Source organism: Hylobates moloch, unplaced genomic scaffold (assembly GCF_009828535.3).
Source record: "Hylobates moloch isolate HMO894 unplaced genomic scaffold, HMol_V3 SCAFFOLD_1, whole genome shotgun sequence".
In the NCBI taxonomy this organism is placed as follows: Eukaryota; Metazoa; Chordata; class Mammalia; order Primates; family Hylobatidae; genus Hylobates; species Hylobates moloch.
Window position 1 is genome coordinate 230,047,036 of NW_026652276.1, and position 17,342 is coordinate 230,064,377.

At 50.1% G+C, this 17,342-nt stretch overlaps 1 protein-coding gene across 1 annotated transcript in view; it reads left to right on the plus strand.

Moving 5' to 3' along the window:
• The first annotated feature begins 5,561 nt into the window (after nucleotides 1–5,561).
• ZNF282 (zinc finger protein 282) overlaps nucleotides 5,562–17,342 on the plus strand; it is a 30,619-nt gene continuing 18,838 nt past the window's right edge. The window contains exons 1-3 of the mRNA XM_032762080.2: nucleotides 5,562–5,829; nucleotides 8,407–8,826; nucleotides 17,019–17,145. Coding sequence (XP_032617971.1) covers nucleotides 5,665–5,829; nucleotides 8,407–8,826; nucleotides 17,019–17,145 — 712 coding nt within the window. The 5' untranslated portion in view covers nucleotides 5,562–5,664. The remainder of the gene's footprint in view (nucleotides 5,830–8,406; nucleotides 8,827–17,018; nucleotides 17,146–17,342) is intronic.

Genomic DNA, 17,342 nt, shown 5'->3' on the forward strand with positions numbered 1-17,342 from the left:
ACTTGGGAGGCTGAGGCAGGAGAATCACTTGAACCCGGGAGGTGGAAGTTGCAGTGAGGAGATCGCACCACTGCACTCCAGCCTGGGCAACAGAGCCAGACTCAGTCTCAAAAAAAAAAAAAAAAAAAAAGGTTGAAAGGTTGTCTACTGAGGAGATTCAAGAGAACATATAGCAATTACCAACATAAAACCTGTCATTGCATAAAGGGTTTCTAAGCCCTAGGTGTCTGTTGTGTTTGTATGTTAGTAGCATACTCAGTTAGCTGAGCAGTGGAGAGGTACCATGGAGTCACTAAGAACTGACAAAAAGCCAGTGAACTTTACTCATCTACAGTGTCAAAACTTGTAAAGGTAAGAAATGCTTATTTGAAGGAGACTGAGAATGAACTCGAGGAAAAAAGTATTTTCTCCAAACGTTGCATACGTATAAAGCAAAAATTTTCAGAAATAAGAGGAGAACGTGTATGTGTTTGGGTGTTGAAGTTTGAAATAAAATGTTGCCAAAAGGAGGGTCTGTAAAGGGCAGAGATGTTAAAAAATGCCTTTGCAAAAGCAAATTGCCATAAAACTTTATAATACAAAATATTTAACAGTGTTTCTCCCCCACCCCCTCATTGATACTTTCTGCCCCATTAAGTGGTCTGGGAGTTTTGTCACCTTACTCCTAGTGCCCATCCACTCCATAAAGCCCTGCCTCTGATTTTTTATCACACTGAGGCTGTCACTTACATTGTAACCTAAATTGTTGCTCGGCCCAGTGCAGTGGCTCATGCCTGTAATCCCAGCATTTTGGGAGGCCGAGGCAGGCAGATTGCCTGAGTTCAGGAGTCAAGACCAACCTGGGCAACATGGTGAAACCCCGTCTCTACTAAAATACAAAAAAATTGGCTGAGTATGGTGGCACGTGCTGTAGTCCCAGCTACTTGGGAGGCTGAGGCAGGAGAATGGCTTGAACTCGGGAGGCAGAGGTTGCGGTGATTGGGTGACACAGCAAGACTCTGTCTCCAAAAAAAAAGAGTTACTCTTCTTTGGAGTTTGGCATAACTAGGCAGGGTGTCCTAAAATGAAGGGGGAAAGCTGTGACTAGGGACATGCCAGTGGCAGAGGAAGCCTGAGAAGCTGAGCTGCCTTCCTTTCCCTATCTTGCTGACCACATTGGTACTTCGTAGCCTGCTCATTAAATTAGGTATGGGGCAAAAAACCAAGATAGGAGTGCAAATTTGGTTACCCTCTTCACTTAGCTAACAGTGAGTCTAGAGGTTTTCTTCCTCTTTTTTTTTTTTTTTTTTTTTTCTCAGGCTGGAGTGCAGTGGCGCAATCTCGGCTCACTGCAAGCTCCGCCTCCCGGGTTCACGCCATTCTCCTGCCTCAGCCTCTCCGAGTAGCTGGGACTACAGGCGCCCGCCACCACGCCCGGCTAATTTTTTGTATTTTTAGTAGAGACGGGGTTTCACCGTGGTCTCGATCTCCTGACCTCGTGATCCGCCCGCCTCGGCCTCCCAAAGTGCTGGGATTACAAGCGTGAGCCACCGCGCCCGGCCTGAGGTTTTCTTCCTCAAATAAAGCTTTATTGCAGTTGTTGAAAAGACGCAGAGCACCGGAAATCTTTAGGAAATAGTAGACATAAATGTTCTGGCGTTGATGCATCCCCTCTCCATTGGCCTCTCCTGTATTTTTTTTTTTTTTTTTTTTTGAGACAGAGTCTTGCTCTGTCGCCCAGGCTGGAGTGCAGTGGCGCGATCTGGGCTCACTGCGAGCTCCGCCTCCTGGATTCATGCCATTCTCCTGCGTCAGCCTCCTGAGTAGCTGGGACTACAGGCGCCCCCCACCACGCCCAGCTAATTTTTTTGTATTTTTAGTAGCGAGGGGGTTTCACCGTGTTAGCCAGGATGGTCTCAATCTCCTGACCTTGTGATCCGCCCGCCTCGGCCACCCAAAGTGCTGGGATTACAGGCGTGAGCCACCGCGCCCGGCCTCTCCTGTATTCTGTAGTTCAGCATCTGTCACTTCAAATATCCTGTCCAGAGCAGTAACAATAAAATTCTAGGGGAGGGGATGAAAAGCAGTCAGTTCCCACCTGAGAGACTGAGGGGCCAGGCCTGGGTCCTTCCCTAACAAGAAACGTGTGTTAACCGTGATACATGGCATTTATAATCCACTTTATCCAGTGGCTCAATCTGCTCCTCAGTACGTTAGATAACTGTCTCCTAGTCACCCAGTGATTTCTGGAAACCAGTCTTATGACTGAACACCTCTCCCACAGTGCAGGGTCTCTCCCACTCTTGGGGATCTCTCTGTCTCATCAGCCCGTTGATCATGGGAGGACCTATAATGAGGCCCACAGCCTGTGCAGCTACAGCAGCTTCCTCCTCATTCCCTGTTTGCTTTCCTTCTGGGAAGTTCTCCTTAATCACTCCCTTCACTACCTTCCTGCTGGTATCCACTACGGCCTTTTATGGCCTGTGGTTGCTAGGCTTGGTGGTTATAAAATAATGTTAGTGGCCAGGTGCGGTGGCTGATGCTTGTAATCCCAGCACTTGGGGAGGCCGAGGCAGGTGGATCATCTGAGGTCAAGAGATTGAGACCAGCCTGGCCAACATGGTGAAACCCTACCTCTACTAAATATACAAAAATTAGCTGGGCGTGGTGGCAAGCGCCTGTAATCCCAGCTACTTGGGAGGCTGAGGCAGGAGAATTGTTTGAACTCGGGAGATGGAGATTGCAGTGAGCCGAGACTGAGCCACTGCACTCTATCCTGGGTGACAGAGTGAGACTCTTGTCTCAAAAATAAATAAAAATAAAATAAAATAATGCAAGTACAATGAAGCCTGTGCATTTAAATTGTTTGAGTTGAATAGCTTTGCTCATATATCTCTTTTTTTTTTTTTTTTTTTTTGAGACGGAGTCTTGCTCTGTCGCCAGGCTGGAGTACAGTGGCAGGATCTCGGATCACTGCAACTTCCACCTCCTGGGCTCAGCAATTCTTCTGCCTCAGCCTCCGGAGTAGCTGGGACTACAGGCGCACACCCCTACACCCAGCTAACTTGTATTTTTAGTAGAGATGGGGTTTCACCATATTGGCCAGGCTGGTCTCAAACTCCTGACCTCATGATTTGCCCACCTTGGCCTCCCAAAGTGCTGGGATTATCTTAACAATGAATGGGACCTCTAGCTCTGAGCAACTACTCTGGTCACAAAGGGTGAAAGTGTTGATGGCTGCATGAAAATCCACCCTCTGTGAAGGAGAAATGTGAAGTAGACACACTACAGTGATGTCTTACTGTGTAACAAAGGACATCGTTATAACTAGTTAAGTGCTTAGGAAGGGAAGTCATTTTAGAGGCTTTACACTGAAAAGATGGCATAAATGTTTGGACTAACCTATTCCTGCCTTTATCACCTCTAGGAAAGAGAAAAGATAGTTGATAATCTATAGTGCAGATGTGTTCTGAAATGTGGCTCGCTGGTGGAAATGAATTTGCCTAGAGCTTTTCAGACTTAACTTGCCTGGTTCCTCTAATAAAAGTGGACGTGATGTTTACAATCAGGGCCAGGAAGCAGGGAAGGAAATCACTGACTTCTGGGAGCACGGGCTTTACTGGCCTATAAGCTCCTTGAGGATAATCTTAAGTCTGTGAAGTACTCATTTCTGTATCCTGGAAGTGTGCCTAGTAGAGAAAGTACTTGCTAACTGTTCTTCTGAATATGGCCCTCTAAGCACATGTCTCACGTAGGCCAATAATGTCCTTTATTTTACGAAGTGCAGTGGAACTTAAAGGTACTAGCAGGTCTGCCTCCACACAAGGTGATGAGCCTTAAAGATCTCTTCTTTAACAAGACAGGGACTGGTCCTTTAGGAAAACAAAGTAAATACTATTTTGAGAATAATTACAAAAATACCTTTGGGGGGTAACTATCTTTGCAAAATGCTCGCTATGTGCCAGGCATGATTCTCATCTAATTTTACAACATTAAAATAGAGTTGTCATTATTTTCTTCATTTATATATGAAGAGAATGAGGCTCAGAGAAGTTAAATAAGTTTCTCAAAGTCATAGCTAGTGAGTGGTGATTTCGGGATTTAAACTCAGGTGTATGCAACTGCAAAGCTCACCCTCTTCCTAAACAGTACCTGGCACACAGTAGGTGTTCAATAAATGCATTTGGAATGACTGAATTTTCCCCTCCTCCATCTTCATCAGCTTACACTGGCCTCTCCCTGGTTCCTTCTCTGACCTGGCCTGTTTCAGAGTGACACTGACCTGCCTTTAAAGGGTTTTATTTGTAGAGAAGGGGTCTTACTATGTCACCCAGGCTGGTCTTGAACTCCTGGCCTCAGCCTTGGCCTCCAAAGTGTTGGGATTACAGGCGTGAGCCACCATGACTGCCCGATTTAAAGGTTTATTTATTTATTTGACACAGGATCTTTGCTATGCCGCCCAAGCTGGAGTGCAACCGCACAATCACAGCTCACTGCAACCTCCAACTCCTGGGCTCAAGCAATCCTCCAACCTTAGCCTCCTGAGTAACTAGGAGTACAGGCATGAGCCATCATGACCGGGTAATTTTTATTTTTTATTTTATTATCTTTTTTTGAGGTGGAGTCTCGCTCTGTCGCCCAGGCTGGAGTGCACTGGCGTGATCTTGGCTCACTGTAACCTCCACTTCCCAGGTTGAAGCGATTCTCCTGCCTCAGCCTCCCGAGTAGCTAGGATTATAGGCCCACGCCACCACGCCCAGCTAATCTTTTTGTATTTTTAGTAGAGACGGGGTTTCACCATGTTGGCCAGGCTGGTCTCGAACTCCTGACCTCAGGTGATCCGCCTGCCTCAGCCTCCCAATGTGCTGGGATTACAGATGTGAGCCACCGCCGTCGGCTAATTTTTATTTTTTGTAGGGATGGGGTGTCAATATGTTGCTCAGTCTGGTCTTGACCTCCTGGGCTCAAGTCATCCTCCTACTTCAGCCTCTCAAGAGTGCTGAGATTACAGGTGTGAGGCACCACACCCAACCCAATTTCAAGGTGTTTGAAGAGGCCACTGTTAAAATGCACTGCACCTTACCTGGGAGAAAGAGCTCAGCCCTCTTTTGACACCTTAACATGAATCACTTCTCTATCATCCATAACAGTGCAAAAGCTCTGGGATGGGTCCAGGTAAATCTGGATTGGGAAGAAGGGGAGTGGGAGGTAAAGTCTGCAAAGGAGTGAGGGAAGGCAGAAGGCCAGAAGAAAATGTCTGAAGACAGAATTACTCTTGCAAAATTTTCAAAAGGGTCAGGCGCTATTTTCTCCCAGGATGCCCAATACATTTGTAGAATTAACAGTAATCAAGCCCACAGTCCAGGTCCTCGCATAGTTTGGGCCTTTAAAGTCGGCCATCCCAGACTGAGGGAGCCTGACCCCTGGGCCAGGCCGCCGCCTCTCAGTTCTGGGGCGGCGGCGACCCCAGCCCGGGAGTGGCCCCGGTTGGTCCCCGCAGGCGGGCAGGAGCTCCGAGGCCATTGGCTGGCGCGCGGGCTGCCAAGGGGCGGGGAGCGCCGCCGAAGGGGACTGTTTGCTCCTACGGGCTGTAGATGGAGCTGTCCGGCCCCGGAGAGGGGGAAGGCGCCTGGAAAACGTTCTTCTTCTCCCTGGCCGGCCCGAGCGGGGAACAGCACTCCCAGGATGCAGTTTGTGTCAACACGGCCGCAGCCTCAGCAGCTGGGCATCCAGGGCCTGGGGCTGGACAGCGGGAGCTGGAGCTGGGCCCAGGCTCTGCCCCCGGAGGAGGTCTGCCACCAGGAGCCGGCGCTGCGGGGGGAAATGGCCGAGGGAATGCCGCCCATGCAGGTGGGAGAACCCCGCGGGCGCCATGGCCGCGCTGCCGTGGGGGCGGGGCGCGGGCTGGGCCGCGGGACCGGGCCGCGCCGTCCTCCGGTAGCCTTGCGGCGCCCTCCCAGCTCCCGCGCCCAGACGAGGCCCGAGGCGGGCGGGGCACGGCCGGGCTGCGCGGCGGGCAGGGCGGAGCGGGCCCGACGCAGGCCCGGAACAGCAGGCCTGGCCCGCGCGGCGCGGTGCAGCGATCGCCGGGCCCGAGTGCGGAGGCGTCGCGGGGCGGGGGCCGGGACCGTCCTTTCCGGGACCTGGCGGAGCTCTGACCCTGTGGCTGAGCCCTGGCTCGGGGCTCCCTTTGCGCCCGGCCGGCGGAGAGCTTCGCGGGCAGTGCTTCCGCCCGGCCGCAGGAGTGAATGCCTCGTTCGTGTTTACAGGGTGGCCAATTTGACGGGGAGATTTTTTAAATGTTTGATTACCACCTTTCACCAAGTGTAATGAGTAATTCACTCTCCCCCTGCACCGGGTGTGATCCAGGGAGGGGGCCATGGAGAGGTGACTTTGGGGTCTTTCCTGCGGTTGACAAACTTGGCCGCATGTTGGAATGGCCTGGGCAGCTTTTAAGACTCCTGAGCCCTTGCGTCGTCCCAGAGCTCAGGGTCTCTGCCGGGTGAGAGTAGCACCAGGCATTTCTTCAGGTTCCGTCGATGATCTCCGTGGGCAGAACCGGTGCTCCAGAATTGGGTATAAAACCAGGGGAGGTGGATCCTCAGAGAGGCCTGAGAGCTTCCCCAGGGAAGAGTCTCTGGGCCCACTCGGGGGCTGGGCTCCTCAGGGGCCCCTCTGCTCACCACCCGGCTCTCAGCCAGGTGCTAACGAGGGAGCCAGGAGCTGCTGTGTTGTGTTGATCATTTTCAGCGTTAGGGCTTCAAACGCGAGAAAACTAAACTGGGCCCCGGGACTTTCTTAACTTCTACTGTGGACTCTGTCCCCTTCTGTGGGCTAGGGCGGAGTGGAGCCTCCGTGATGGAGGAATGGGTGCTTTTGATGGAAATACCAGCACCTCTTACTGGTATTACAGGGCCTGGCGATCCTAGGGCCCTGCTCTCCACTCTGCCCTGTCCCGGAGCAAGTCTCAGGAAGCTGGGGCTGCTCTGAGTCAGAGAGTGAGGCTGGTCTGCCCAGATTGCCCCAAGCAGCAGGCCTCCCCTTTTCCTAGCCTGAGGGCCTCTTCTGCAGCCATCGGGAGAACAGAAAATGACACCTCTTCCTGTCCCAGGTGTGAAGGAGAGTGGGCTGCCAGCTCATGTGGTCCAGTGAGCCCTGAGTCTGACACCAGGTCCCAGATGACCAGTGAACTGTCACCAGCCTCAACCAGCCCCCCTTAGCCATAGGTCTCAGCTCTTAACTGCACCAATTAGTCTACCTTTCTGGGGTGAGGGCTCTGTGCTGGAAGATAAAAGGGGGAGTCCCCAGGATATGGGGCACCCCTTCCCCAGGAAGCAAGGAGGGGTCCCGGAGGAGTTTTTCTTTCTCTTGGTCCTCTTGGGTGTAAGGGACATCCCCTCTTCACCTCTAATGAGTGACCTTTTTTAGTGAACCTGTTTTCAATTTGGAAAATATTTATGAAACAATAGTTGTATATGGGGGGGAAGCTGCTTTTCTGCCCTAGCTTGGGCTCTCTGGTCTTTCCCTTGACCGCAGCCCTGGTAGGAACGTGGTGGTTTTTTGTTGTTGTTTATTTGTTTGTTCCGAGATGGAGTCTTGCTCTGTTGCCCAGGCTGGAGCGCAGTGGCACCATCTCGGCTCACTGCAACCTCCGCTTCCCAGGTTCAAGTGATTCTCCTGCCTCAGCCTCCCAAGTAGCTGGGATTACAGGAGCCCACCACCGCGCCCGGCTAATTTTTGTGTTTTTAGTAGAGACAGGGTTTCGCCATGTTGGCCAGGCTGGTCTTGAACTCCTGACCTCAAGTGAGCTGCCTGCCTTGGCCTCCCAAAGTGCTGGGAAGGTGTGAGCCACTGCACCTCGCCAGGAATGTGTTTTTTGTTACCTGTAGCACCTAGAGCTGCCCCAGCCGGCAGTGCAGGGAGGCGCTGGGGAGTGACCAGCTGCCTCCCTGTGCTTCAGTTTCATCATCTTTAAGGCAGAGATCATCATTCTTGCCCTAACCTGCTGAGAAATTGCCGGGAAGATTAGCATCAGATAACTTACATCAAAGTTCTTGGAAACATAAAACACTAGGCAAATACGAAGTTCGTCATTAAGCCTAGCCCTTGAAGAAATCAGTTGGTCTATTCAAAGAAAGTGGCCTGTGACATTTTAGACAGGGGTCACAGCCTTAACTTGCTAAGGATCAATGTGGGTGAACTAGTGACCAGCCTGACTCACCTAGGCAGGAGATGGGAGAGTGTTGAGTTGGGTGGGTGGGTAAGTGGGTAGCTATTGCTGGGGGCGTTAGTGTATCCTGAGTTACGGGGGCCTGGCAGAAGAAAGACAACATGTAGCATCTGATTAGTTGACCCCTGTTCCCAGCTGACTTACCCCGCTCACACAACGTCTCATCCTGGCTTGTCGCTTTCTCCCTCTGCCTACAGGCTCAAGAATGGGACATGGACGCCCGGCGGCCGATGCCTTTTCAGTTCCCACCCTTTCCAGATAGGGCACCTGTCTTCCCGGACCGCATGATGCGAGAGCCCCAGTTGCCCACAGCAGAGATCTCACTCTGGACTGTGGTGGCTGCCATTCAGGCTGTGGAGAGGAAGGTGGATGCCCAGGCCAGCCAGCTGCTGAACCTGGAGGGGCGCACGGGGACAGCCGAGAAGAAGCTGGCCGACTGCGAAAAGACGGCCGTGGAATTTGGGAACCACATGGAGAGCAAGTGGGCCGTGCTGGGGACCCTGCTGCAGGAGTACGGGCTGCTGCAGAGGCGGCTGGAGAACTTGGAGAACTTGCTGCGCAACAGGAACTTCTGGGTCCTGCGGCTCCCTCCAGGCAGCAAGGGGGAGGCCCCCAAGGTATGTGGCGGTCCCCGGGGTAGGGATGGAGGCGAGAAACAGCACAGGTGAATAAAATCCTTGATTTAATTTGGTTAGCCCTTCTCATAAACTTCTCTGGCTCTCTGTTATCCAATTTCAGTGTTTTCTTAAAGCCTGTCTCCACTGAAACAACCTGGTCTTTGGTCTTGAATGTTCTACCCCAGCAAGGCTCACTCCATTCATTCCCCACAGTCTGCATTTCTGTCTGGGAGCCTTTGCTCTCGCTGTTCCTAGACCCCTCTGAGTTGTGTGGTTGTCTGCAAGTTCCTGCAGCTCTTCACTCCTTGGTTTTCCCACTTGACACCTACCAGCGACCATGTGTCATTGGCTGTCTCGGTATATACTCACCAGAATGTGGTTGGAGTCGCACCTCAAACCAGGCTGCCTGGAGTTGCTTTCAAGTCATGGTCACTGACCTCAGGGGGGCCCTTCTTAAAGTTCAGAATGCACACTCCGTATCTTATTCCGTTCCCTCTCCTGCTTTCCTCCCGGATCCTCAACGCTGCTTTTCATTTCACTGAGAGAACGGAGTCGCTCAGAAGAGGCATCCACATGCAGCCAGCTTGTTCTTCCATCTGCTGCTCGGTGGCCACAGGCTGTGCTTTCCCTTGTTCCTGTGGCTTGATGTCCCCTGCCCACCCCAGGAGGTCACCCCAGCATTTCTCTCCTTTCTCCTCTGAGTCATCAGCTCTCCCCCCTCTGCTGTACCGTTCCCACCAGCATGTGACTATTCTGTCCTGCTGTCCATCTTTAACAGAAAACCTCCCTGGGCCCTGCATCTACCTGCATTGGTGCCTCATTTCTCCACTCCTCTTTAGAGCAGAATCCCTTGAAAGAGTTGTCGATACTTGTTATCTCCAATTCTTTCTTCCCCATTTTCTGTCCTTCCCTCCCTTTTCCCCTTCTCTTTATTATAGAATATTCAAATAAAAGTAGACAGAATAGTATAATGGGTCCCCATGTATCCAACTTCCAGCTTCATTAGCTGCCAATTCTTGGCCTGTCTTGTTTCACCTAAATCTCTGCCCACTTCCCCACTCCCATTTTATTTTGAAGCAAACCCTGGACATCAATCATTTCCTTTGCGAATATGTCAGTATTAGCTCAAAAGGTAAGGACTCTTTTTTTTTTAAGTGATAACCTCAATGTTATTACCACCACCACCGCCATAGTAAAAGCTTCAGCCTAGATCACTATCTAGTCAGTGATTAGATTTGCAGTTGTTTCAATTTTTAAAACCATTTTTTTAGTTTGAATTAGGATTCAAGTAATGTCCACACATTATGTTTGAGATGTCTCCTAAGTCTTTTTTAATCTGTAGGCATCTCTTCCATCTATTATTTTTCCTTTCAGTTTATCTGGAAGGAATTGGGCCATCTGTCCTGTTTTGCATCTCACTGTCTGGATTCCACTGATTACATCCCCTGTGGTCTCATTTAACATGTTCGTCTATTCTCAGTATTCCAGTTGATTGGTAACTGGATCTTTCTCTCTGGAATGCACTCTGATCAGGCCTTTGCTCACTAATGATGTCCGTGGTGTTACAGCCAGTGGTCGCTTCTCATTCTTCATCCTCCCTGTCCCGTCAGCAGCATTGTGTGTAGGTGACCACTCTCTCCTTGAAACCCCTTGCTGTGGCTTCTGGGACACCTCTCGCTGTTGATTCTTTTCCTACCTCACCAGCTGCTCTGTCTCATTGTTTGCCAATTTTGCCTTCTTTGGCCAACTTTCTAATGCATGGAGTGGGCCAGACCTCTGTCTTGGCCTTTTGCTCTTTATTCGCTCTCCTCCCTCATGACTGCATCCCCTCTCATAGTCTTTATTATTTATTTATTTATTTATTTTTCTGAGACAGAGTCCTGCTGTGTCTCCCAGACTGGAGTGCAGTGGCATGATCTCGGCTCACTGCAACCTCTGCCTCCGGGGTTCAAGTGATTCTCCTGCCTCAGCCTCCCTAGTAGGTGGGATTACAGGCATCTGCCACCATGCCCACCTAATTTTTTGTTTTTTTAGGGGAGACAGGGTTTCACCATGTTGACCAGGCTGGTCTTGAACTCCTGACCTCAGGTGATCCACCCGCCTCGGCCTCCCAAAGTGCTGAGATTACAGGTGTGAGCCACCGCGCCCAGCTAGTCTCACAGGATTAAAAGCAATCTGTATGCTGTCACCTCCCAAATAGATGCTTTCTCTCCCCTGCTCCCTTTCTATATGTTGCCCAGCTTTCTTTCTGGAATGCCAGATTCACATTCCTACCTATTAATTCATTTGGATGTCAGTAAATCTTAGATTTAACATATCCAAAGTGAACTGGGGGTCACCTGCCTGAGACCTGTTCTACCTGAAGTTGTCCTCATCTCCGTTGATGACGGATGGTTCCATCCTTTCAAGTGCTCAGGCCAAAGCCTTGGAGTCATACTTGTCTCCTCTCTTTCTCACACCCAACTTCCAATCTATTAGTAAATACCCTGATTTTTCTTCAGAATATACCCACGACCTGGCCACTCCTCACCACCTCCACTCCCATTGCCATCGTCTGGTCCCAGGCACCATGGTCTTTCATCTGATTTTTGCCATGGCCTCCTGGTGGGTCTCATTGTCTTCATCCTTGTCCCCTCACCCATACAGTCTATCTCAACACGGCAGCCAGAGTTGCAGTGTGAAGCAGTCACATCACACCTCTGCTTAAACCTCCTAAATGGCCGGGCACGGTGGCTCATGCCCATAATCCCAGCACTTTGGAAGGCCGGGGCAGGTGGGTCATGTGAGGTCAGGAGTTCAAGACCAGCCTGGCCAACATGGTGAAACCCCATCTCTACTAAAAATACAAAAATTAGCTGGGCATGGTGGCAGGCGCCTGTAATCCCAGCTACTCAGGAGGCTGAGGCAGGAGAATTGCTTGAACCTGGGAGGCAGAGGCTGCAGTGAGCTGAGATCTTACCACTGCACTCCAGCCTGGGTGACAGAGTGAGACTCTGTCCCAAAAAAAAACCCCAAAAACACCTCTCAAATGGCTTCCCATCTGATTAGAATAAAAGCCCATGTCTGTTTATGGCCCACGCTCTCTTCCCCTGCCTCTCTGACCTCCTCTGCATCCACTCCCTCATGCTTGCTCCCATCTGTGCTGTTCTGCCAGCACACCACGTGTGCCCCCAGCTCAGGGACTCTCCACTGAGAAGCTCCTGCCCTGAATATCTGCATGGCTGTCCTCGCCTCCTCTTCCATCAGGGTCTGCTCAGGTGCCACTTCATCAGCGTGCCCTTCCACAACCATCCTATATGAAAGAACCACATCCCCCCAGGACACTCGTCTCCCTGCCCTTACTCGAATTTTCTCCAAAGCACTTTTGCCACTGACATCTTAAATATTTAAGATATTCTTTTTTTCTTTTTGAGACGGAGTCTCGCTGTCGCCCAGGCTGGAGTGCAGTGGCGCTATCTCGGCTCACTGCAGGCTCCGCCCCCCGGGGTTCACGCCATTCTCCTGCCTCAGCCTCCCGGGTAGCTGAGACTACAGGCGCCCGCCACCTCGCCCGGCTAATTTTTTGTATTATGTTTCCAAGGTGGTCTGACTCGAACTCATGATCTACCCCTGGGCCCCCCAAATCTGGGATTACAGGGTGTGAGCCACGGCTGCTCTGTCGCCCAGGCTGGAGTGCAGTGGCACAATCTCGGCTCACTGCAACTTCTGCCTCCCAGGTTCAAGCGATTCTCCTGCCTCAGCCTCCCGAGTAGCTGGAATTACAGGCACGTCCACCATGCCCAGCTAATTTTTCTTTTTTTTTTTTTTTTTTTGAGATGGAGTCTTGCTCTATTGCCCAAGCTGGAGTGCAGTGGTGTGAACTCGGCTCACTGTAAGCTCCGCCTCCCGGTTCACACCATTCTCCTGCCTCAGCCTCCCGAGTAGCTGGGATTACAGGCGCCTGCCACCACGCCCGGCTAATTTTTCTATTTTTTTTTTTTAGTAGAGACGGGGTTTCACTATGTTGGTCAGGCTGGTTTCGAACTCCTGACCTTGTGATCTGCCCGCCTCGGCTTCCCAGAGTGCTGGGATTAAAGGTGTGAGCCACCGTGCCCGGCCTAATTTTTGTATTTTTTAGTAGAGATGGGGTTTCACCATGTTGTCCAGGCTGGTCTCGAACTCCTGACCTCAAGTGATCCATCCGCCTCAGCCTCCCAAAGTGCTGGGATTACAGGCGTGAACCACTGCACCTGGCCTGAAGATATTATTCTTAGGTTTAGTATTCCTTTTTTTGTCTTCTTGGTTGGTTTTCCCCAACCAGAGTGTAAATTCTGCTCGGTTGCCTGCTGTATCCCTGTGCCTGGAACGGTACCTGGCTTAGGCTGGTGTGCAAAAAATGTTTGTGGAGTGCCTCTCTCCAGCTGGAGAGCTAACAGCTTCCTGGCAGGGACTGGGTCTTGTATGTCTCCGTGTCTGCTGAGGCAGCCACCCCAGTGACTTTGCCAGAGGAGTTGTTTGACATTACTCATTGAGGCTTCACAGAACTGAGTTGTAATAGTGGCTCTGGTTCCTCTGCAAAGCATTTCCTGGCACTGCAGCCACAGAGGCTGGTTTTTAGTATGGTTTTGCATATGTCGCTTGTCTAGCACAATCAGCATTTACGTACACACTGCCCTTTTCTTTTGTCTGTTCTGTGTGTCTCAGCGCATATCCTTGTGTGGCACTGTGGTGTGTTCTGTGCATTGGATTAGGCATTAGAGGAGACTTGACTTGACAAGGGCTCTCACAGAATAATGAAATGGTTTTGCGGTCTGGAATCAGAGGACTTGGGTTTAAATCCTGACTTTGCCACTTACTGGTTTTTTGTTTTTATGGGACGGTCTCACATTGTCGTCCAGGCTGGAGTACAGTTACATAATCATAGCTCATGCAGCTTTGAACTCCTGGGCTCAAGCAGTCCTTCCACCTATCTCTCAATTAATTAGGACTACAGGCACATGCCACCACACCCAGTTAAGTTTTTTATTTATTTTTATTCTTTGTAGTGACAGGGTCTTGCTATGTTGCCGAGGCTGGTCTTGAACTTCTGGGCTCAAGCAGTCTTCCTGCCTTGGTTTCCCAAAGTGCTGGGATTATAGGCTTGAGCCACTGCATGAGGCCTGCTTGTACTGATTTTCCTATCATTGGTCAAATGTATTTTTTGTTGTTTCTAAGCCTCCTTAATTCCTCTTTTGAAGGAAGTGAAGTATAAACAATTCAGTAAATTCCCAGCTGGTTTCTCTGAGTTTCAGGGTTATTATCAATAAAATGAAGATGATAACATGCTTACTTCATGGAGTTGTGAGGATTAATTAATTTTATTTGTGGGAAGACACTATGTAGATTATTGTGTTAGTTACCTATTGCTGTATAACAGATTACTTCAAAACGTAGCAGCCCAGCCTAAAAAAATAATTATTTATCATCTCACCATTTCTGTGGGTCAGGAACTGGGGAGCAGCTTAGGTGAGTGGTTCTGGCTCAGAGTCCCATGAGGTTACAGTCAAGCTGTTGAATGGGGCAGCAGTTATCTGAAGGTTCGACTGGGGCTGGAGGGCCTGATTCCAGCATGGCTCACTCACTTACCTGTTGGTGGGAGGCACGTGGTCTTGGGGAAGGAAGAGGAAAAAGTAAAGAAGACACATGCCAGATGGACAAAGGTAACATAGTTACGGGAACCAAGCAGGATAAAATTCTAGAAAGATGATTTGACCTTTCAAAGAGGTCAGAATTGTTGAGGATTTCAACAGAAGGTCGCTGATGATCTTCCAGAGTGTGGTTTGAGAGAATGGAGGGTACAGAGGCAGAATCTAAGGGGGTAAAGAATGTGCACATGGTGAAGAGGAAGAAACAGAATGTGTCTCTTGGGATGTTCCCAGTGAATGGAGAGGGCAGAGTGACCTGAGGGAGCAGCGTTTTGAGGGAAGGTTTTTCTGAGGTTGGAATGACCCTGAAGGGACGGAGCCAGTGGAGAGGGAGAAACTGATGATGTAGATTAAGCTTCACAGGCAGGAGGTGGAGGAAGAGGTGAAGGGCACATACTGGTGGCCTTGGATTGGCAAGGAGAGGGGTAAGAAAGGAGCTTGCCGGCGCCTACCTGAGATCAAAGACAGACAGATGTGGAAGGTCACTTAAAGGTCTGGGAGAATGAAACATTTGAAACAAGCCTCCCGGGGAACATAGCAAGGTGTCAGCAAGAGACAAACAAGAAGCTTCTGAAGCAGCCGTGAGACAGCCGTATGAATTGGTGGTGGATGTCATCTGCGGAGTTCTAGTAACAGAGAATTAAAATGAAGAAAGGGGGCTGGGTGCAGTGGCTCACGCCTGTAATCCCAACACTTGGGTAGGCCAAGGCAGGCGGATCACGAGGTCAGGAGATCGAGGCCATCCTGGTTAACATGGTGAAACCCTGTCTCTACTAAAATAACAACAACAACAAAAAATTAGCCAGGCGTGGTGGCATATACCTATAGTCCCAGGTACTGGGGAGGCTGAGGCAGAGGAATCGCTTGAAATCAGGAGGTGGAGGTTGCAATGAGCCGAGATTGTGCCACTGCACTCCAGCCTGGAGACAGAGCAAGACTCCGTTTCAAAAAAATTAAAATAAAAAAACAAAATGAAGAGGCCAGGTGCAGTGGCTTACGCCTGTAATCTCAACACTTGGGGAGGCCAAGGCAGGCAGATCACCAGGTCAGGAGTTCGAGACCAGCCTGGCCAATATGGTGAAACCCCGTCTCTATTAAAAATACAAAAATTGGCCGGGCATGGTGGCAAGTACCTGTAATCCCAGCTACTCGGGAGGCTGAGGCAGGAGAATCACTTGAACTCGGGAAGCAGAGGTTGCAGTGAGCTGGTATCGCGTTACTGCACTCCAGTCTGGGCGACAGCAAGACTCTGGCTCAAAAATAAATAAATAAATAAATAAAAATAAAATGAAAAAAGGGATCTGTATTAATTTTCCCAGGTTGGGGCTTTTCCTGCATCTGGTGGAAGGTCCAGTAGTTAAAGATTCTAGTTCTGATTGTAAAGATGGACAGTGAGTTGTCAGTCCGTAAGGGTGGGGCCATGGCATTGAGGTGTAGACATCGCACCTGTGCATGGCATTCTCAGAGTTACAAGCACCTGGTAAAACGGCTGGCATTTCTAACTTACATAAAGGTTCTGCCCACTCACCATGCTGAGTAGTGGTAGCTGTGCTCCTGACTTTGCTTTTTCTAACTCACCCCAAGGTGCCATAGAAGCCAGCTTTGGCCCTGTAAATGCAGATACGTAGACGAATGGACTGTAATCACAGGATGAGGGAGGATCGAAGGGTCGGATTTCAGACCAAGAGTGAGACCAAGAGTGAGAGGCTGGTTCAGTCGGAATGTGAAAGTGGTAAGAGGGAAGGCTGTGTGTCCAGAGAAGGAAGTTCAGTTATCAAAGTCATGGAAGTGAAACGATTTTGGACAATTCGGTCCAAGTTGAGGTCGTGCTGGCGAGTGGCTGAAGTGAGTGGTTGCAAACTGAAATCGGCTTTCTGTAACAGATCCGAACACACTTGTCATCAGTCTGACAAGTGACTGACTCCATGCGACGACTCGGGCTGCAGTGGAGCTTCCTGGTATTGGCACTCGCTGCGCAGCACACTCAAGTATTTATTGATTCCCTACTGTATGCTCCTTGATGATCAAGACAGAGTAGTGAATGAAGTGGAGCAAGGTCCTGAACTTTAGCACAGGCCTTAGATTTTACATGCTTTGCTGACAAAGAGGTAACTGTGTGCACAGAGGTGACCTGACCTGAAATACAGGTTTGGTAACCAGGTTTTACTCTACTTGGCTCATGGATACCCACTCTGAGAACCCACCACCCCTCTGTCACCCTGAATACCAAAAGAAGCATATTGACTACTCTTTACCCTCAGGTATCCAGTTGACCTAAAAGTGAAATAACAATGGATGTGGCTAAATGCTTTTTCTAAAAAGGCAGGGTTGACCATCCATGTTACTGAAAGCATGAGAAGGTCCGGGACAGAGAGGACTGACTCCATTGAGATGGACATTGGGGACTGGGGAGCCACGGAGAGCAAAGGCTGGGCTTTGGTGGGGAGCGGGTCCTGTGACCCGCAGGAGAAGGGGAGGTGGTGGGGAGGAGCAGGCAGGAGGCGCTAGATTAACCACTTGTTGGCTCAGGTTCCAGTGACTTTTGTCGACATTGCTGTGTACTTCTCTGAAGACGAGTGGAAGAACTTGGACGAATGGCAGAAGGAGCTTTATAACAACCTTGTTAAGGAGAACTACAAAACCCTTATGTCCCTGGGTAAGGACGCCTTCTCTCCTCTTTGGTGAGCCATCTCTGCAGAGGGTTGTGAAATGCTTATTCGTCCACGTTAGCACCGCCTAGGCAGGTTGTTTCATATTTTTATGTAATGGAAACTCAGGAAATCATTTGCTTATAATGCTAGTAGAACAGTTTACAATAGGATAAAAATTTAAAACCCAGTAACAGGGCCCATT